We start from the raw sequence: 22,598 nt of genomic DNA, 5'->3' as shown, positions 1-22,598 counted from the left end.
GGAACATGCCCACTGTGTTTTATTCTTAGGTCTTTCTGAAGTTTGTGAAGTTTTGTTTTTACTCAGAATTTGTTCAGATTGGGAAATTTTTTTCTACATTGCATTCCTTACTCAAAGGTCCCATTTAACTACACTCCCTGCAGTGAGTCATTGAAATATGTATTGAATAATGTTTTGACTTGCTGGAAGAAACATACATTTGAAGGTCTTTTTTACTCTGTTTTTAAATACTGTTTTGCTACCTTGTGATGTGAACACAGGCCTTCAGTGTCCACAGCATTGTGGCTGAGGCGAGAAAAATTCACATGGACTACCAAGTGCTGTGGAGGAAAAGGGATGGCATGACCACTCTTCCAAGGGGAGAACGCCCTAACCCTTGCCTTGACAAGCTTTTATTGTTTTTCTGGGCACATTACATTGAGGGTGGTCATCACTTATTGTGAAGAGGTTTGCTTTAGATGGTTACCTTTTACAGAAAACAAAGGAGAGGATGTTGCTAATTATACCACAAAAGAAGGGTATTTGCAAATGTAAAGGGAAAAGTGAACTGGTTATACTCATCCTTGGAAGGTTTAGTATAGATTTTAGGAAGTTACTTTAAAGATATGCAGTAAATGAGACTTCTAGCCAAGATGGAGGCATAGGTAGACACACTGTGCCTCCTCGCACAACCAAAAGAAGGACAACAACAATTTAAAAACAAAAAACAACCAGAACTGACAGAAAATTGAACTGTATGGAAGTCTGACAACCAAAGAGTTAAAGAAGAAACATCCATCCAGACTGTAGGAGGGGCAGAGACGGGCAGCCAGGTGGAGAGGACTCGCAGCAAGGCAGCGGCTAGTAGACCGAGGTGGGCAAGGTGGCGGCTAGCAGACCCAGTGAGGCGGTGATTGGTGAAACGGGCAGTCCTACATTTGTGCACAGATAAACCGGGAGGAACAATTGGGGAGCAAGACAGACCTCACAACCCAGGGCCCCAGCTCGGGGAAATAAAGCCTCAGACCTCTGATTGAGAACACCTGTGGGGGTTGAGGCGGCAGTGGGAGAAACTCCCAGCCTCACAGGAGTGTTCATTGGAGAAACCTGCAGGGTCCTAGAATGCACACAGAACCACCCACCCAGGAAGGAGCACCACACGGGCCCAGTTTGCTTGTGGGTAGATGAGGAAGTGACTGAAATGTGGCAGAGAGCAGAGCAAGCGCCATGGTTCCCTCTTGGACCCCTCCCCCACATACAGCATCACAACACAGCAACGTGGGTTACCCTGCCCTGGTGAACACAGAAGGCTCCGCCCCTTACTACATAGCAGGTGTGTTAAAAAAAAAAAGGTCCCAAATAAAAGAACAGATCAAAGCTCCAGAAAAAATACAACTGAGTGACAAAGACAAAGAGATAGCCAGACTATCAGATGCACAGTTCAAAACACTGGTGATCAGGAAGCTTACAGAATTGGTTGATTTTGGTCACAAATTAGATGAACAAATGCAGGCTACAATAAGAGAAATTAAGGAAAATCCACAGGGAACCAATAGTGATGGGAAGGAAACTGGGACTCAAAACAATAGAGTGGACCAGAAGGAAGAAAGAAACAACCAAAGGCAGTAGAAAGAATGGAGAAATAAGAATTCACAAAAAAACAAGGAGAAGCTTAGGAACCTCCAGGACATCTTTAAACATTCCAACATCCAAATTATAGGGGTACCAGAAGGAAAAGAGGAAGAGCAAAAAATTGAAAACTTATTTGAACAAATAATGAAGGAGAACTTCCCCAATCTGGCAAAGGAAATAGACTTCCAGGAAGTCCAGGAAACTCAGAGAGTCCCCAAAAAGTTGGACCCAAGGAGGAACACACCAAGGCACATCATAATTATATTACCTAAGGTTAAAAATAAGGAGAGAATCCTAGAAGCAGCAAGAGAAAAGGAGACAATTCTCTACAAAGGAGTTCCCATAAGACTGTCAGCTGATTTCTCAAAAGAGACCTTACAGGGAAGAAGGGACTGGAAAGGAGTATTCCAAGTCATGAAAGGCAAGAACCTATATCCAAGAGTACTCTATCCAGCAAAGCTATCATCTAAAATGGAAGGGCAGATAAAGTGCTTCTCAGATAAGGTCAAGTTAAAGGAGTTCATCATCACCAAGCCCTTATTATATGAAATGTTACAGGGATTCATATAAGGAAAAGAAGATAAAAAATATGAATGGTAAAATGACAGCAAATTCACAGTCATTAACAGTCACACCTAAAACAAAAACAAGAAAACAAACTAAGCAATCAACTAGAACAGGAACAGAACCACAGAAATGGAGATCACATGGAGGGTTATAAACAGGAGTGGGAGGGGGAGAGAGAGGGAAAAGGTATAGAGAATAAGTAGCATAAATGGTAGGTAGAAAATAGACAGGGGGAGGGTAAGAATAGTATGGGAAATGTAGAAGCCAAAGAACTTATATGTATGATCCATGGACATGAACTAAAGGGGCGGAATGTGGGTGGGAGGGTGTGTGCAGGGTGGAGGGCAGTGAAGGGGGGAAAATGAGACAACTGTAGTAGCATTATCAATAAAATAGATATTTTTTTAAAATCTGATGACACTGAAATCAATTTAGAATTACTTAAAAAAAAAAGACATGCAATAAACGTTTCCTGCCTCAATTCAGGGTGAGAGAGTTTTAGCAAAAAGCAAGTCTTAAAGCAGCCTAGGTACAATGCAGGCTTGATTCCCCACGGCAGAACCTATCTGTGGGCATGGGTCATGTGTACCGGACCTCTCTTTCCACTAGCCTTTCCGAGTGGGGGCTGGGCTCACGCCACACAAAACGGTCTCCTATATTTCCCTCCTTGTTTTTAGTTAGGACTGCTATAGATCCCGCTGTAGACCCCACAAAGCTTGCTACTTGCTGGTCTCTGACATGACCCTGGGAAAATAATTTGTAAATATGTCAAAGTACACAGAGCATTATTATCCGTAACCATCCAGCATCTCGAAAGACCCACATTCTCAGATTAAGCCCATTAATCATAGTCAGGCAATAATGATCAAATAATAGATAACATTCAAAGAACTATGGGGGCTTATTTAGAGTCAGGATCAGATAGCTAAAGGGCCATAAAACTTTGGGGAAACAAACTTATTTCAGGCTTGGACTCTTATCATTTAAATTGAGGGTATTATCAAAGCAGGTTTCACAGGATTTTATGCATTCTTTTTGGGCCTGATCGCCCAGGGGAACCTGCCCTTTCCAGCACAGGGCCGCACCCACCTCCAGCATTGTTTCAGTCTTAGGTCGAGCAGGAGAAGTAAGGCAGCCAAGAAATTAGAAGACTTCTTGCAGGCAGAATGAGGACTCATTCTGTCAAAGGGGGACCCTATGTCAAAGACAAGGGGCGAGGGTCCATCACCCCCTTTTTTATAGTCCCCCAAGTCCTTCCCTGATGACCCCCTCATGACCATGCATGTCTTAGGTCATCCCTCCCTTGAGGAATCTTACCTGTCATTGGCTAACCTGTCATGCACTGTGGGCCAGGCAGGGTCAAGTAAGGTGGGCAGAGACGGTGCTCCTGCCAGGGACATAACCTTTGTCTCCAGTGGCTTAGGTTCCAAAGGTTTCTCATTTAGCCTTAGCCATGGAGGGTTACAACTTCTGAAACCAGGCAGGGCGGTTCCCAACCTCGTCTCTCTCCCTTTTTTCTTTGTGAAAGCAATTGTAGTTGTTAAGCTTGTGAAACCTATTTGATGTTCCTGAATGCAATCTTGAGGAAACAACCTCCATATACATCATAAAGAACAAATAAGAATTAAGACAAGGAGGCATCCATCGGCTGTCATGATGCAAACTTGTAAATTCAGTCCATTGAACCAGTTTTTAGGGTTCAGACATTGTAGATTATTGTGGAGGGTCTGGAACACATTTTGTTCAGTAAGGCCTTCAGTGTCACTGAGCTGCTGGTGGAGGTCAAGCTGGGACTGATCAGTTCGTCCTTTGAGATTGATAGAGAATGCTTCTCTTAGGTGATGTTGAATATCACTCCAGGAGTATTGGCTGGAATTCCACTGGAGTGTAGTAACACACAGCTTCGTGAATCCAGGATCACAGGTCAGCCTATTGTTAGGTCACTAATGCATCCTGGCACTTGCCAATCCAATTGAGTGCTGATTCAACTGCAGAAAGACGAGTCAGGATTTCTTGATCAATCCGGGCCTGTTGAATCATTTCTAAAGTGACATTATTGGACACTGAAAAGTTGTTGCCCTCTGCAGGAGGCACTTGAGCCTCGGTCTCTGTCATTGGGGCAGGCCTCATTCTCCTCCATTGAAGGACCCAGGCCTGTGAGTGACGGTGTGCGTGTACATTTTCCTTCTGGTTGTTCAGGGTCAGCTGGGCCATCTGGTCTGTCGGTTGATTGGTTCTGGGCTCCAGGTAGCGGAGCTTGGTGTCTGTTTTGCTCATGATAAGGTTTTACTCTTTTGGCTGATAGCCAGACAGGACCTGTAGGAATGGAAACACAAGCATACCCTCTTCCCCAAGTTAAGAGATCTATAGAACCCTGCCAAGAGCCATCTCCCAGCTGATCTCTATATAAAACCAGAGGATGAGATGAATTTGGCTCTTTCTTCTGAAAATATTTCTCAGTTGGAGTACAAAGTGATTCATCACAGTTTAGAAAATTATGTGTAAATAATATGGCTAACATAATCAAATTGGGTGGAAGGACTCATGACTCCCCCTTTTTCTGTTTTTTAAGATTTTTAAAAGTATGATGAGCCCGTTATACAATTGCCTGACTGGTTGGATTGTAAGGTATTCCTGTTTTATGTTGGATATTCCAATGCTGAAGGAAGACCTGAGTAGAATGGGCAAAGGTATCCAGGGTCATTATCAGTTTTAATTTGTTGAGGCCGTCCTCAATGACTAAAGGCCTCCAGCCAATGGGCTTGTATATTTTTAGCAGATTCTCCTGTGAAGGCAGATGCATGTAGGACACCAGAGTAAGTATCAATAGAAATATGAACATATGTGGATTTTCCAAAAGGAACGTAATGAGTGGCATCTGTTTGCCAAATCAATTGATAACTTAGTCCTCAAGGATTAATTTCTGTGGATGGGGGTGCCTTGCTAAAGGCTTGGCAATCAGGACATTCTTTAATAATTTGCTTAGCTTGGAAGCGAGGAATATTAAACTGTTTTTGGAGTGCCTGGCTATTTTGATGAAAAAACTGATGAGAAGCTGCTGCTTCCTGGAACGCAATAAGGACACTGACTAAGGCATCTGCCTTATTATTACCATCCACCCGGGGGCTAGGCAATGCTGAATAGGATTGAATATGAGTAACGAAGAGGAGGTGTTCTTGCTTGTCAAGGAGGGACAGTGGAGTCAAAAATAGGTTAAGTATTGGGGTCAATAGAAGTCTTAATTAATGTCTGATTTAGATGCAGGATAGTATAAACAGTATATCCTGAGTCACAGACTATATTCAGAGGTTCTTGGGGCCATTGCCACAGGGCCATGATTGCAGCATAAAGCTCGGCTCTTTGAGTAGAGGAATGTCCCGAGGATACAAAATTTCTCCATTTTTTGCCCTCTTGCCAGGCAATAGCAGCCCGTCCGTTTTTTCCAGACCCGTCAAGAAACCCAGTTCTCGCCCCAGTTATTGGCGTTGGGCTGACCTTTTCTGCTAGCCTTATTTGAAGGAGTGGGTTTTGAAGCAATTTATCTGAGGGTAGGTTAATTTCCAGTCCTCCTACAAAGTCAGCTGTGGCAGATTGAAATTCTAAAGATTGAGCTGCCAATTGTTGTAAATAGACTTGAGTTAAGGGGACGTGAATAAAGGCAGGATCATATCCAAGCAACTGCTGTGTTTGCTCATGCCCTTTTATAATAGGATGGCACAATGCAGTTATATAGGTGGTAATAGAGCGTTGTGGTTGATGAGACAGAAAAAGCCACTCTATCATAGCTAAGTGGGGTGATAGCTGTGCTGTAAGATCTCACTGGAGTGCCTAAGGTCAGAAACAGAAAAGCTGGACAGGAAACTCTGAATTAATTCTACTTAGTTGTCGCAGCTGAATATGTTGATTTATTATAGTTAATTCTTGTAGGGCCTTGGAGGACAGTTTTCTGGGGGAATTAAGATGCGGGTCCCCTTTAAGGATATTAAATAAATGAATTAATTGTTGGGTAGGTATTCCAAGGCTGGGTCTCGCCCAGTTGATTGCTCCCAGGAGTTATTAGAGGCGATGAAGAGTCAAATCCTTGGGTGAATTAATTTGAAGGACTTGAGGCCGAATTGTCCTATTAAAAAGGATATAGCCTACATATTTCCAAGGTTCTGAAGGCTGGATTTTTTTTCTGGAGCAATTCCTAGCCCAGCAGAGGCTATAGGAGTTTTAAGAAAGGAGGCAGTTTTTGCTAAAATATCTTGTGAAGGAGTTGTGATCAGGATGTCATCCATATAATGATAATTGAATTAGGAAACTGATCTCTTATTGGCTGAATGGCTGTATGAACAAAATGCTGACAGATTGTTGGGCTGTTAAGCATTCCCTGAGGCAAAACTCTCACATTGAAACCACTATAAAGGCTGAGAATTGGTAATGACTGGGAAGGAAAATGCAAAATGCTCCAGATCCTTTTCTGCTAAAGGGATTGTAAAGAAACAGTCCTTTAGAGGTTAATAATTAAAAGCAGCCAATCCTTTGGAATGCAGGCTGGATAGGGGACTCCTGGCTGCAGAGGGCCCATAGGTTGGAGGGATTCATTGGTTTTTCTTAGATCATGAATTAGCCTCCATTTGCCAGATTTCTTTGGTACAACAAAAATAGGCATATTCCAAGGGCTGTTAGAGGGTTCAATATGACCTGCTTGTAATTGTTGTTTACCTAAGAGGCAGGTCTGTTCACATCTCTGTTTTTTAAGTGGCCACTGATAAACCCATACCAGCGCATTAGAGAGCCAGGTAAGAGGCAGAGGAGTAGAAGAAAGGAGGCTCCAAGTGAAGGCTGAAAGATAGGCTCAGTTTTAGATGTGCCTTTTTTTTTTTTTCTTTTTTCTGTGTTTGGAAAGACAGGCCCCCTGCTGTTTCTGGAGGCTGCAATGAGTTTAAGCAGCAAGTTAATTGCCCTATTCTCAGGACCTGGTAGCTCCTAGGTTCAGGGTTTTCAAGGAAAGTGGAAAAGATGGGTGGTGCTCTGCTCAAATATGATTTAGACAAAAGTGATTATGCGCCAAGGGCCTTTTGTGACTCTATTGACTAACTGTTCCTTCCAGGACAATAGCTAGTTCTTCCCCAAGGAAACAATCAGTGTTTACTGGTACTAAAAAATGGTACTTATTCTTCTGTGGAGAAGGGCTAATTCTCCCTGGGAGACAGTACACCTATATTTCATTTTTACAATAAAAGGTCATGGCTCTGGCATAAACAAGAATTCTTAATATTTATTTTAATACGTCACACCCCCCCCCCATCCCACTTACAACATGCTTTGGATTGACAAATTTATGAACACATTCATAACTTTCAGAAACAGTTTTTTATCCACTTGCAAATATATTTACTTTTTTGTTGTTGTTGTTGTTAATTCTTATGGATTACTGCATTCCTTCCATGTTATCAAAAGTGAGCTGTCTCATTATGTAGTGCCCTTGACAACTTTAGGGAGGCTGGAGAAGAGGGCAGGAGGACACTAAGTTCCACATGGCTTATTCCTAGGACTAAAGCAGTCCCTGGGCCTCCAGAAGGAAGATTTAGGGTGGTTAAAAGACACATTTTCTCATTGTTTTTCTTTCTGAGCTTTTTACTGTCTGAGGGGAGTGAGTTCTTTTTCCTTCTTTAAACAATCAATTTAAATTCTTTCTGAGTAGAATCCTTGCAATGTAACTTTAGAGATCTCATTCTATTTAGCAGAGGTTTAGCAAATATTTTGAGACTGAGCTGTTCTGTTCAAAACAAGGGAAACAAAATCCCAAGCAAACCAGTATTTTCAAATTAAATCCTATAAAGGAGGTGTCACAGGTGTGCACAGGTAACCAGGTTCTTAGTGATCGAGGACAAAGAATTGAACCGAACACACAAAGTTTATAGCATAAAGAAAGAGGGAAGATTTATTAAGTGATAGTACACTCCACAGGACATGGGAGTGGGCCAACTCTGAGCAGAGAAGGAACATGTGGGCTGGGGGGATTCTATTCTTATAGGGCAGAAGTCCCCCTGGCTAGTCTTTGGCCGGCCTTTTCCTGCGCAGGTACAAGGAGTTGGATTTCAAAGCTACTGCGCATGTGTGGTTTCCCGTGGTTTTCTTGATTGGCTACTGGAGAAGGGAGTCCCACAATGTTATTTCATTATAATGATATTATAATGAATCAGGGGTAGTGCACAGGCACATTCCATGATTCAGAGTTATCCCAGAAAACAGGAACAACCCGTCTTAGGGCGTCTTTGTCATGTATAGATGTTTTCTACCTCAGCCCTGTGGGGCCTCTAGAGTTTCCTTCCTGACTATCTCCTGCCTCAGAGGGAGTGAGACAATATCCTTAGAATCTTAGACACAGCACCTGGTGTTATTTCAACTTCTGCCCAACTTTTTCCTGAAGAACTAAGTCTAAAGATCCCTTATCAGGGAGACATTCAGCAGCCCTAAAAAGCTGCCTAATTAGCTTAAAACTTTGCTCTTGTTCCTTAGAGAGTCCATTTCCCCGTGGTTGAGGATTCACAGAAACCTTTACAGAAATATTTTAACAAATAGAAGAACCTTTTTCTGAAATTCCTCCTGCTACAAGCATGGCAATTACAAAAACAGTCTCAATTTTGCTTTTCCACCTGCAGCTTTAAATCCTTACGCAGGTGGACAGAGGGAAAAGGCAAAATTGAAGGGACTGCAAAAGGCGGCTTAAAAGAAAGAATTTGTTAAGATGGCTTGTAAGTAGCTCTGTAACTAGTTGCTTCTTTTAAAGCTGATTAAAGGGAAAGTCTTTGCTCTCTCTCCCAAGCCTAGGCCTAGTTGGGGTTGTGCTACTGGGATGGGCTTGTGAGTGTTTTTACAGTGTGCCTCTCCTTGCATGGACTTTGCTTGTGGCTGGCTGGAAACCTAGTGTTCTGTCCTGGTCCACGTCCAGCTAATCCTCTCATGGGAGTCTTTATTGTGGCAAGTGCTCTTGTGACCCTTAACTGCTCAACCCGTGCCCCTGAGATTTTGGCAAATACTTGGGAGAGATAGCGAGGCCCCTGCTTACTAAAAAAGGTAGAGTTGCAAAGCGGTCACAAGAGAGGGCGACCTAGGAAGAAGACCCTTTTCCTCTGAAATCTAGCACACCCTACGACCTAACTGAAAAGCACTCAGTGTTGTCAGCCCTTACCTGGGCTGTTGTATGTGTACTCAACCAAGTTGGTGTGTTGCCCACTACAGCTCATAGCCCTAGGTCCCTGTTTGGGCACTAGCTGATGCAGACACCAGCCCGCAGTGTCCACGGCATTGTGGCTGAGACGAGACAGATTCACATGGACTACCAAGTCCTGTGGAGGAAAAGGGATGGCACAGCCATTCTCTCAAGGGGAGAGTACCCAGCCCCTGCCTTGACAAGCTTTTATTGTTTTTCTGGGCACATCACATTGAGGATGGTCATCATTTACTATGCACAGGTTCGCTTTGGATGGTTACCTTTTACAGAAAACAAAGGAGAGGATGTTGCTAATTACATCAAAAAAGAAGGGTATTTGCAAATGTAAAGGGAAAAGTGATTGAACTGGTTACACTCGTCCTTGGAAGGTTTAGCATAGATTTTAGGAAGTTACTCTAGCGATATGCAGTAAATGTTTGCTATCTCAATTCAGGGTGAGAGAGTTTTAGCAAAAAGCAAGTCTTAAAGTGGCTTAGGTACAATGCAGGCCTGATTCCCCATGGGAGAACCTATCTGTGGGCGTGGGTCCTGTGTACCGGCCCTCGCTTTCCACTGGACTTTCTGAGTGGGAGCTGGGTCCACGCCACGCAAAACAGTCTCCTATAACCTTGTGATTGAAACATTTCACCAATTTTCCTATTGGATAGTGTTTAGAATTCCTGTGGATTATTACAAAAGAAAAATGGATCAGGTAATTAGTAGGGCTAACTTTATTTTTTTAATTTTATTTATTTTTAAAGAGGAGAAGTGAAGTAGAAAGAGAGGGAGAGAAACATCAGTGTGTGTGGTTGCCTCTCACGTGCCCCCTACTGGGGACCAGGCCTGCAACCCAGGCATGTGCCTTGACTGGAAATCGAGCTGGCAACCCTTTGGTTCACAGGCCGGCACTCAGTCCATTTAGCCACACCAGCCAGGGCAGCAGTGCTAACTTTAAAGGATAAATTAATGTTTTATATTTTCTGGTATTCCTTTGCAAAATTTGTATACACTACTAAAGTAACAAACTCTCCCATCCCTCCACTCTGATTTTTCCATGAGACTTTTGAAGAAGGAAATATAATACTGATGATTAGAATTTTTGACATATTTTATAACTTAGTATTTATAATCTTGATTTTCACTGCCTTTGAACATTATTACCATGTCTATTATTTTTTTAAAAAAATGCCTTTAAATTATGAGCATCTTAATGAATAGTTTGAACATTTGACAGTCTGAACTGATGGAGTATAAAGTGGAAATTATTTAGATTATTTTTTTCCCCCAGTCTACTCTCTCCAGTGGACTTTAAGAGTGGTTTTGGAGCTTATATCCAAGTTCCTCAGTGATTTTTGTGGGCTGTTTCATAGCACAATTCCTAAATGTGGAAGAGCAGCTTCTGCTCAACGTCTTGCCCAGTTGTGGTTACCAGCAAGGCTCTCCAAGCTGGCTATCTTTTCTGGTGTCACAGAGGTGCAGGAAGCTTCTGTGTCCAGGCTGCACCCAGTGTTGGGGCAAATGCTGTTCTAGTTTGTGGGGAGATGAAGGCCTTCTTGGCAAGGGGGGCACATAGACCAGAGCTGCTGGCTGCCAGGCCATGCTTCTCTTCCAGTGGGTCCTCTGCTTTCTGTGGGTGATAGTTTTGGAGCACTTTCTCACTCTTGGGTGCCAGGAAGAGGCAGGAGGGGAGTATCTTGCAAAGGCACAGTACACACCTCCCAAACGAAACTGCTCACTACATAATGATTGTCTGCCTTGCATCTTTTCTCCAGTTATCTCCCCCACTGAGGCATATGGGACTAGGATAAGGTGAGTGGTCACAGAACTCATTCATTTGCCATTTAATAAAACTGCCAGGGTTTGTCTTACATTAGTTGTTTTCTATTTAGAAGGTGCCATATTTAGAGCAATTTTGTTCTTAGCTTTAGGTATCCACATTCAGCCAGGGTAATAGGAAAATTCTTATCTTAACATACTGCTATTTAGTTAGCTGTTATTTTTAATGTGCTGATTAAGAGTACTTTTTTTGGTTATCACAGTATCTATTTGGATTTATATGAATTAGCAATTTCTTTTTTTCCATTTGTTTGTGTGTTAAATTTTATGAAGCAACATTTTTTAGCATCAGAGGTTTAGTTACTTTTCCTTATGTATGTTCCTTTACATGCAAACGGAGGTACTAGACCCATCTTTTGAAGTTTTAAGAATTAAATGAATTAATAATTAGACATTAGGAGAATATCTGACTATAATGCATACTTATTAGTAATTATTAGTTCCTTTCACTACTCTGTTCTATTTTATTTTATTCTTTTGTTAGATAATAGAAAGACTTGACTGTTAATTTAAAATTTAGAGGCAAAAGAAAAATTAACCCAAGGTATCAAAAGGTAGTATGATGTTTAATCTGAGCACTGAATTAGATGGATAGACTAGCCTATAGTTCTTCACCTTTTTTTAAAAAAAAATTGAGCTATAATATACATATAGTGAAATGCATAGATCCTACCACGAGTTTTGACAATGTGTGCCTTGTTACCCACATACTTATTGAGATAGAGAGCATTTCCATCACTCCACAAAGTTCCCTTTACCCCTTCTCATCCCTTTCCCACCCCAGTCACTATTTTGTGCACCCTATAGTTTTGACTGTTGTAGAACTTTATATAAATAGAATCATGCAGTGTGCTCACTTACCAATTTGCTTTTTTTTGGACTAAGCTTAATGTCTTAGGTAGTCATCTGTGTTGTTCCATGTAGTAATAGTGTTTCTTTTTATTGCTGAGTAGTAGTTTACTTTATGGATATGCCATAATAGGCTCATCAGTTCGTTCATGGATATTTGGATTTTATCTACTTTCTGGCCATTACAAACAGAGTTGCTATGAGCATTTTTTTATGAGTTTTTTTGTGAATATATGTTTGTCTCCATTTCTCCCGCTTAGGAATGGAATTTCTAATTCATAGGGTAGGGGTATGCTTAGTTAATCTTCATAAGAAAATACCAAATTGTTTACAAAATGGATATACCATTTTTTGACACGCAGCAAATATGAGAGTTCTGATTTTTTCTACATACTTTGAGTATCTTTAGTGTTATGGAATTTCTTGGGGCTATTATTACTATCATTTTTTTTTTAATGCAAGTTTTTTGGAAAGGCTGATGTTCTTCCAGATTGGAGAACCACAGACTAGATGATTTTCTTGAGATCATATTTTAGCCCTTTTTTGTATTATCTAAAGTGCTGATCACATTATTAATATATGTTTACCATTGAACTTCAATGAGTTTTCTTTTTAAAATATTGAAATATTTAATATATATACAAGATTGTTGCATATATTTTAAACTATAGATGTTTGATATCCCAGATCTGATCTCTACACTTAGAAGTAACTCTTAAGGGAAAGGAAGATGTGGTTCACTTTTGGTAAGTGAAATTTGTAGATGGATGGTTAGCTGCACCACCCACCCCCAGGTTATTGTAAAAACCAAAGGCATTACATTTGTCCCTTTCATTAATTTTTATTGTTGTGTTTTAATTGTGTACCAGTAAATTAATCAAGTGAGGAAATGATGATGATAAAGAAGAGTTAATTATAGGGCATGAAAATAAGCCGTGAATAACCTAGAACCATTAAGTCTTTGGTATGGTAGTGTGAAACTTCTCAATTAAGAAAACCTATTTTACAATGATGTGGAAACATAAAGCTTGCCGTTTTATCTCTCAATTCAGATAATGGAATTTAATGAACCACAAAATTAGTAAAGTAGTAATGGAAATATAACTAATAATAGGCATGAAATATTTTCTTGTTGTAAGATAGCATAGTGGTTTTCCTTTTACTAGAAGTTACTGATTGCCCTGTGAGTGGGATAACCATATAATTTATTGTCCAAACAGTTTCTTTTGAGAATGAAAAGAAGCACTATTAATGTTAATACTAGGACAGTAGGAATAAACAGAATTGTTCTGGACAAATGGGAACCTTTATTTGTGCATGACACAGTCAAGTAGTTCCTTCTCCAACAATGTAAACTTTTTGTAAAACCTGAATTTAAGTGGTGTACTTTTTTTTTTGTTGTAGGTATTGTTTGTATCACAAAAAGCAAATTCTTATAATTTTGATATGATGTATAGAATTATTTTATAAAATCTCTACTCTTAAGTTATGTTTGCTGCATTTTTTCTAACTATATAGGTCAAATAAATTTGAATGTAGAAAAGTAAATTCTTAATCACATATACAATAATATGAAGTACATTCAAATTGTACTATTCCTCTTTATTAGCACTTGAATATTATTGTTATTTTTTTTTGCCTTCTAGACAAATTATGAAAACAGAATATATAGCCTGAAAGTAGAATGTGGACCTAAATACCCAGAAGCTCCTCCATCAGTTAGATTTGTAACCAAAATTAATATGAATGGAATAAATAATTCCAGTGGAATGGTAAGTTAAAGTAGTCATTTTATTCTTATATAACCTATAATATATAGTCAGGAGAAAGTTAAAATAAAAGGATCTTTGTTTAGATGAAAGTCTAAAGAAGTTTCATCTTACATTGTTTTTCTTTTATAAATCAACCCATCCTTACAATCTTTATATATAGGTGTGATAGCTACATTTCTCTTGGGGTTCTGTTAATTGTTTCGGTTGTAGTTCACTGAATCCTTATTTGGTTGAAAAGATGACCATTAGTTTCTTTTTTGAATGTTACTTTTCTTTGGAGTTAAATTATTAATATATTTGGTGAGATTAAAAGGATGAATATTTATGAAAAGGGATTTTTTTTAAGGAATGGGTATGTTTACATTGAAACAAATAATCGTAGTTGTACACTGTTGTTTATTTAAAGCAAATAAACCAAAATGACACACTCTACCTGATTCACATATGAAAGCTGGTAGAAATAGCTAAATTTCCAATACTAGTAGATTATTAGATTCAGACTTAAAAGTTCAGACTCTTTGAGATGCCATGTTGAGGTCACAATTAACAATGAAAGTATATGTTAGGGATCATAATAACATAATATTAGAATGAACTTTATCCATCTTAGGAAATATTACAGAATGTTGTCAATATTCTTAACTTCTGTGTGCTCCTCCTTATCCCATTCCTATGTTTTCTTTCTCCAGCAAGGGTAATTAACATCTTGAAAAGTTTCTTTTATATTTACTTACTTTATAGTTTTACCTAATTTATCACGTATGTACACCTATTGTTCCTCCCTCCCTCCCTCCCTCCCTCTTTCTGTCTATCTATTTATATAGCTAAAACCACACATTTATACCTATACCTCAAATTCTATCCCAGTGCTACAGGGTTTATTAGAGATTTCATCCTTCCCATATTTGTAATTCCCTCCTCCAACAGTGAGGAATTTTTCTGAAACACAAATTGTGTCATACCACTTATGTGCTTTGAAGTTTTTAATGGCTTCAGCCACAGTGTGCATGGTTCTTGCCATGACTCATCAGCTGACAGTACATACTGCCCTGCACACCTTTCATTGGGCTCTAGGACCTTCTTTTGCACTTTCTGTATCTTCCTGTCTGGATATCTCTACTCTGGTTAATCCTAACAGATTCTCAAAGAATCTGTTTCTTAAAGAAGTCTTTCCTGAGTCCCCAGTCTGACTTATATCTCTTGTTACTCTACTCTGTTATATATAGTCACATTGTTATTTTCTTTTGTAGCAGTTACTGTAAGTTTATTGTCACTTTTCTCTTGTTTTTATTTTTGGTGTTACAAAAGGAATATTTCTAACATACAGATTGGTTTTAGAGAATGATATATAACCAATACCCTCCACCTATTTTGTCATATCTTAACATTTTTATTTTATTTGTAACAGATCTTTTTAAAAGACTACATTATAAATAGTTAACTCTCTGTGCGCCTTTCCCCGGTTACCCCTTTCCCTCTTTCCTCAGAGGTAATCTCATCTTGAATTTGCAGTTTATAATTTCTGTGCATGATTGTTGTGCTTTTACTATGCACCTGCGTATACCTCTATATTGTGTCATTTTTGTGTGGAATCACATGTCACTGGTTTTTTTGATTTACCCATGTTGAGTCATGCAAATAAGATTTTTTTAACTGTTTAATATTCCATTTTTTACTTGCTGAACATTTAGGTTTTTTCAGTTTTCTCTGAAAAGATTGTACAAGTGTTCTTGTACCTTAAGGCAGTGCCTCTTAGGACCTGGTGTTTGTTTATTGGATCCATGTTGTAGATGAATACTGTTGTGAAATATAATAAAATTAAATTACTAGAAAAATGAAAACAACAAAGACAAAATAGAAGTTCTGATTTTTTTAAATAAAAATGTCTCTGTCAAATTGCTTTAGCTCTGTCTGACCCCTACTCTGAATTCCTATGTTTATCTTATCATGAACTAGTAAAAATCAGTTCAAGATCAACACTGTTCTGTGGAAACTACTTTGAATAGCACTTGCTCCAGGGCATACAACTAGAAGTGGAATGTCTGCTGAGGTATGGGGCTTATCTTTAGCTTGATTGAATACTGCCAAGTTGCTTTCCACAGGACTGTGTTTATGTCTTATTGGCTATATGTAAAAGCACCCTGAGAATGTACATTTCCACCGGTACTTCATAATGTCAAGCTGGAATGGGGATTAGAAAATAGTAAAATAAACACTGATTTTAATTATTGAGTGTGTAGGTATTTATGTAGAGGATTGAGTTAGGGTGAATATATTGGGAGTGAGTTTTTCTCTTGATTGATAACTAAGATTTAAATGATTAATTTTATAACTAGTAAATAGTAGGGAATTTTACATTGAGTCTTGGTGATTGTGCCAGGATGATTTCAGATACTTTGAGGTGATTTATGGATGAATTATGGCTGTTGCTTTAGTAATTTTGGTTTATATTTACTTTATAGAACTAGTCAAAATTATTTTTTGTGGGTGGTTAACACTGTAAAGCATAAATTACAGTGTTTTATGCTTCAAGGTCTCAAGTTTTGGAAGTTACCGAATATTATAGACAGATAAGATCCAGATTTATTCTGACATGATAATTATTTTCCCATCCTCTTTTCTTCCATCTCTCTTTATTCCCCCCCCCCCAATTTTTTACATTCTGTTGGTATTTTACAGGATTTATAATCACTTATGTTTATTTAACTATCTTTTAACTTTACAGCCAGAAGTGTTGATTTCTGCTTTGGAAAAACTTGGTATTCTCTTGACTTATTTTATAAACTTGTTCACTTATGGGATCTATTTAAAATAGGGTAATGGAATCACTACTCTTCTAGGTTAAAGCATTAGAGGAAGGATTTTTAAATATGTTAACATTGTTTCAATTACTTGTCGGAGATTATAAAAATTATTCTCCTGTTCTACTTTTAAATAGTTTTATTGTTACATAATTTACATACCATACAATTCACTCATTTAAAGTATATAATTCAGTGTATTTTAGTTTTTACAGGGTTGTGGGCCTATTACCAGTTTTAGGTCCAGTTTTAGAACATTTTTAACTGGTCAGAATCCAGTTTTAGAATATTTTTATCTTTCTCAAAGCAACTCCCGTATCCGTTCATTGTCACTTTCCACTCCCCACCTCCCTCACACTAAATAACCACTAAATTACTTTCTGTCTTTATAGATTTGCCTATTCTGGACTTTTTATATAAAAGGAGTCATACAATATCTATTCTTCTGTGACTAGCTTCTTTCATTTAACCTAGTATTTTCAAGGTTCATTGATGTTGTAGCATTTATTAGTACTTTTTGCCTTTTTATTACTGAATACTATTCCATTATATAGTGATATCACATTTTGTTTGTCCTTTTATCACCTGGTAGATATAACATTTTGATTTCTCTTGAGTAAATATACCTTGAAGTGGAATTGCTGGATCATATGGTAACTCAATGTTTAACATTTTGAGGAACTGCCAGACTGTTTTTCAGTGTGAACATACTATTCTACATTCCCACCAGCATATGAGAGTTCAGCTCTTCTACATCCTTGCCAAAAATTGTTACTGTTTGTTTTATTTTTTATTATAGCCATCCTACAAAGTGTATAGTAGTATTTATTTCATTGTGGGTTTGACTTGCAATGTCTTGATTAGACTGATGAAGTTGAGTACATTTCCAAATGCTTATTGGCCACTTGTGAATCTTCTTTAGATAAATGTCTATTTAGATTCTTTGTCTGTTTTTTTAAAGCAGTTGAAACAAGACTTATTATCTCACAGTTTCTGTAGGCCAGAAATGTAGGTCCAGCTTTTCTGGATTATATGGCTCAGGGTCTCATAGGCTGCAATCAAGATGTCAGCCTGTGCTGTGGTCTCACCTGAATGCTTGACTAAGGAATGATCCAATTCCAACCTCAGTCTTTTGGTTGTTGGCTGGATTCAGTATTTTGTGGGTTTTTGGACTGAGGGCATCAGTTTCTTGCACACTGCTGCCCAGAAAGCACTCTTGGTTTCTTGCCATAAAAGCTCTCTTTTTAGGGCAGTTCACAACATGGCAGCTGACTTCCACCTGTGAATCAAGGAGTAAAAGCAAGAGTAAGAAGCTAGAATATGTTTGTAATTTAATATTAGAAATGACATCTCAGTAGTCTTTTCATTAGAAGCAAGTCACTAGGTCTAGCCCTTACTCAAAAGGAGGGGTTTTATAGAACATGAATATCAGAAGTTGAAGATCTTTGGGAGCCATTTGAACAGCTCTCTTAGTTTGGGCTGCTGTAACAAAAATACCATAGACTGGGGTGGCTTAAACAACAGAAATTTGTTTCTCACGGTTCTGGAGGCTGGGAAGATCAAGATTAGGGTGCTAGCATGGTTCGATTTTGTGAGAATACTCATCTTTGTTGTAGATGACTGGCTTCTTGTCCTCACATGGAAGTGAGAACAAGCTCTTTAGTCTCTGTTCTTAAAAGGATACAAATCCCATCATGGGTGCTCTACCTTCATGACCTCATCTAAGCCTAATTACTTCCCAAACACCTCAGCTTCTGATACCATCCCTGTAGGGCAGAAGTGGCAAACACAAGGCCCACGGGCTGAATCTGATCCTCCACCTTGTTTTATCTGACCCAGAATCTTGTTTCTATCTAGTGGCAGCGTTGCTCTTGCCTAACTGTTAAGGAGTAGTTACATTTATACAGTCCTAAAATTACATTCAGCCCTTTGAAGGCAACTGCAAAGCTGATGTGCCCTCCAGCCTCCCGCCCCCAGTGAAAATGAGTTTGACACCCTTGCTGTAAGGGTTAGGGTTTTAACAAACCAGTCCATAAAAGCTGCCTACCACAGTCTGCCTTTGCCACATTTTAATTGAGATAATTTTATTACTGAGTTGTAAGAGTTCTTTAAAGAGTGAAAAAGAGTCCCTGATCAAATGTATGATTTGCAAGTGTTTTTCCTACTCCATGGGTTTTTTCTTTGCTTTCTTGATTGTGTGATTTGCAACACAAACATTTTACATTTTGATGTAACCATTTTCTTTTGTTGTTGTTGTTGAATGCACTCTGTTATATCTCAGAAACCATTACAAAATCCAATGTCAGGAAGATTTACTCCTATTTTCTTCTGAGAGTGCTTTATTATTAAAAATTACTATTTTTTAAATCCTCAGCCAGGAATATCTTTCTTACTGATTTTTAGAGAGAGAGGAAGGGAGGACAGACAGACAGAGTTGTCAGTGTGAGAAACATCAATTAGTTGTCTCCTATACATGCTCTGACCAGTGACTGAACCTGCTATACCTAGGTATATGCCCTGACTGAGGATTAAACCTGCAACCTTTTGGTGTATGGGATGATGCTCCAACCAATTGAACTACCTGACCAGGGCTCTTTTAACAGTTTTATAGCTTTTGCTCTTAATTTAGGTATGTTATCCATTTTGACTTAATTTTTGTGTATGGTGAGAGTTAAGGGTACAACTTTATTCCTTTGCATATGGATATTTAGTTGTCTGAACACCACTAATTGAAGAGACTCCTTATTGTGTATTCTTGTCAAAGATCAGTTTATTGTGTATGTATGATGCATGGATTTATTTTGGGGCTCTCAATTGTATTCCCTTGACAGGTACATTCATCCTTATATAAGCACCATCTCCTTGATTACTATAGCTTTGTAGTAACCTTTGAAATTAGAAGAACTTGGTTCTTCTAATTTCTTTTTTGTATTCTTTGGCTATTCTGGGTTCCTTTCATTGTCATATGAATTTAAGGATCACTTTGTCCACTTCAAAAAAAAAGTTGAAATTTTGATAGGGATTGTATTGAATCCATAGATCAATTTGAGGGATATTGTTGTCTTAATCAATATTAAGCTATCTGATCCATGTGATGGAATCTTCCCATTTATTTCGGTCTTTAATTTATGTCAACAATTTTTTTTATAGTTTTCAGTGTACAGGTCTTAACACTTATGTTAAATTTATACCTATGTATTTTATTCTCTGTTCCCTACTGTAACTGGCATTGTTTTCTTTGATTTTTCAGATTGTTCTTTGCAGGTATACAGACATACAGCTGGATTTTGTGTGTTGATCCTGTATCCTGCAGCCTTGCTGTACTTGCTTATTAGTTCTAATAGTTTCTTTAATGGATATCTTAGGATTTGCTTTATATAAGATCATGTCAACTGTAAATAGAGATAATTTTACTCATTTCTTTTCTACCTGGATGCCTTTTATTTCATTTTCTTGCTGATTGCCTATTTAGAACTTCCAGTTCTGTCATGAATAGCACTGATGAGACTGAAAATCCTTGCCTTGTTCCTGATATCAGGAGGAAAGTATTTGGTCTTTCACTGTAAAGTATGATGCTAGCTGTATATTTTTTATAGATGCCCTTTATTAGGTTGAGATAGTTCCCTTCTGTTTTTTGAGTGTTTTTTATCATACAAGGTTATTGGATTCTGTCAAATGCTTTTTTGTGTCTGAGATAACCATGATTTGTTTTCTATTTTAATATGGCATATTACATTGATTGACTTTAAAATATTGAACTAGCCTTGCATTCCTGGGATGAATCTCATATGGTTATGGTACATAATCTTTTTTTATATGTTGCTCAAAGTCAGCCACGGGTAAGAGTTTATGGCCTTCTCAGGTCTTTCAGGAGCCTGTGCTCAGCCCTGTACGTGTGTGGTCTTCTAGATTTAGGGCGTATTTTAGAACTTTCCAGTGTCCCTACAGACATCAGTAGATTCCTCTGAAGTATTTTGATTACCTTCCTGTGTGCCCTGTTGTCGCCTCTCCAGGCAATAGGGATGTTAAACAATTTACACTGCTTTAATGTCACAGGCAAGGGTAGCGTGGGTGGGTGACAGAATAGGCAGTACCCAATGTGTGAGTTTTGAGGTCAGTTAAAGAAAAGCCTTGTGAATGGTGTTTTCCAGGGAAGTGCCAGATAGGTCAAGTGATGGCAATTACCTGGAAATGAAGCTTTGAAAGATCTCCGGTCACATTATGCCAGTCTTCCATAGTGGAAGGTTTATTTAGTGTGGTACATAGAACACATTGGAAAGAGAAATCTGAAAGCAGAGATCAGCTTCACAGTTCTTTCCTAAATCCTATTGGAGATAATTGCCCATATTTTTGGTAGAGGCATTGGGAATGGAAGGAACTCTCCATCCTTATTTCATCAAGAAGGAATTAGTAAATATGTTTATAATGTAGTTATTTAATATAACATTTTTAAAATTTCTGATGACCAAAGTTCACTACACGTTTATTTGTAAAATACAGAAAAGCACACGCACACAATACACACATTTTTTGGAAATACCTGTTAAAGAAAGGAGTATTTTCCCTAAATATTATATGAACCTGTACTTATAATATTGATTTTGATGGAATGAGAGCCAGACTATTAGTTTTTAAAAGGACTTATTAAAATGTTTTAATCTATTGATGCCGGAGTGCTTTAAACTTGGTAATTAATTTTATTTCTTTATCCTTCCTTTCAGGTAGATGCACGTAGCATACCAGTATTAACAAAATGGCAAAATTCATATAGCATTAAAGTTGTACTTCAAGAACTAAGACGTCTAATGATGTCTAAAGAGAACATGAAGCTTCCACAGCCACCAGAAGGACAAACATACAACAATTAATTTTAGTGGATCTCAAACTTGTCTTAAATCAACAATCTTCTATTTGTGTTAATGTCTTGATTAAATATTACAATGCAAAATACCCACCCATTAAGTAAAAGAATTCCAGCTGGTAAACATGACCTGGACATTTGTAAGAATATATTTAATATATGTATATGCATTATGTTTTCAGGTAACAGAAGGAAAAATGCAGCACATTTGTTTTTAAGGCACTGTCATTTAAACATAAACCTGGAGTACTCAAAATAGAATTCAGGTTTATAAGATGAAAATATGGTGAGAAGTGTCAGGTAGCTGTGGTGGAAGCATGTGTGTTTCTAAAAATCTCAAGAAGGGAAAAGAAATGGCATGCTTTATCCATCTTGCTTAGTGAAAAGAGCTTCAGTTTAAATTGTCTGAAGTAGCAGGTACAATGAGTATTGTCAGAAATTGTTTTAATTTTCAAAGTAGTGTGGATGCTGACTACTAGTATCAAAAATATGTTAAGGATTGTTTTGATATCTGCATTTATAATAAAAAATGTCATGGGGAAAGTTGATGAATTTCTGTTAAAAAGCTATTTCTGTACATTACATGTAACAGACATGACAAATACTTGTTTACAGTCTTTGACAAACATACATTTAAGTTTAAGTGAAATCAGCAAAAAGGAAATAAGTGTATTGATATGTGATTTTGGGGATTAAAGTTAGTCTTAAAATGTAAATAAAATGTGGATTGTGTCCTCAGAAACTGTGCCATTTCTGTTATATTGATGTGGTATGTGTACAGTACCTTGCCGGGGTAGCAAAAATTTGAATTGTTGTAGCTTTCCATTCATATACACTTTTTATTATTTAACCTATTTTGTATACTTCTTGTGAATTGGAATTTGCAGAGTACAAATTATTTGAAAAGTTTTAATTTCTTTGGACAAGGAAGAATCCCAAATACTATATTCTCACTTTGATTTTACCAGAAATATATTAAAAATATGTTTGAATTCTAGCAATTTTTACAGAATTATCTATTGTAAATTATTCCTATATATATTATATTTTTTCTTTACAACTTTTTTTTAAGTTTTTCTGTGGCATTTCTTCTCCCAATG

At 38.0% G+C, this 22,598-nt stretch overlaps 1 protein-coding gene across 6 annotated transcripts in view; it reads left to right on the top strand.

Annotated features, from left to right (window-relative positions):
* The window catches only part of UBE2V2 (ubiquitin conjugating enzyme E2 V2), a 50,259-nt gene extending 28,023 nt beyond the window's left edge, over positions 1 to 22,236 (top strand). For all 6 annotated transcript variants that reach the window (XM_045861453.1, XM_045861458.1, XM_045861454.1 and 3 more), the window contains 2 exons: positions 13,711 to 13,836; positions 21,359 to 22,236. In XM_045861453.1, the coding sequence (XP_045717409.1) occupies positions 13,711 to 13,836; positions 21,359 to 21,505 (273 nt within the window). In that variant the 3' untranslated portion in view covers positions 21,506 to 22,236. The remainder of the gene's footprint in view (positions 1 to 13,710; positions 13,837 to 21,358) is intronic.
* The last annotated feature ends 362 nt before the right edge of the window (positions 22,237 to 22,598 follow it).

The sequence above is a fragment of the Phyllostomus hastatus genome, unplaced genomic scaffold (assembly GCF_019186645.2).
Source record: "Phyllostomus hastatus isolate PE091 unplaced genomic scaffold, TTU_PhHast_1.1 phas_scaffold_21, whole genome shotgun sequence".
In the NCBI taxonomy this organism is placed as follows: Eukaryota; Metazoa; Chordata; class Mammalia; order Chiroptera; family Phyllostomidae; genus Phyllostomus; species Phyllostomus hastatus.
The sequence above is the reverse complement of the archived record's forward strand: the minus strand, read 5'-3'. Positions and strand labels throughout refer to the sequence as shown.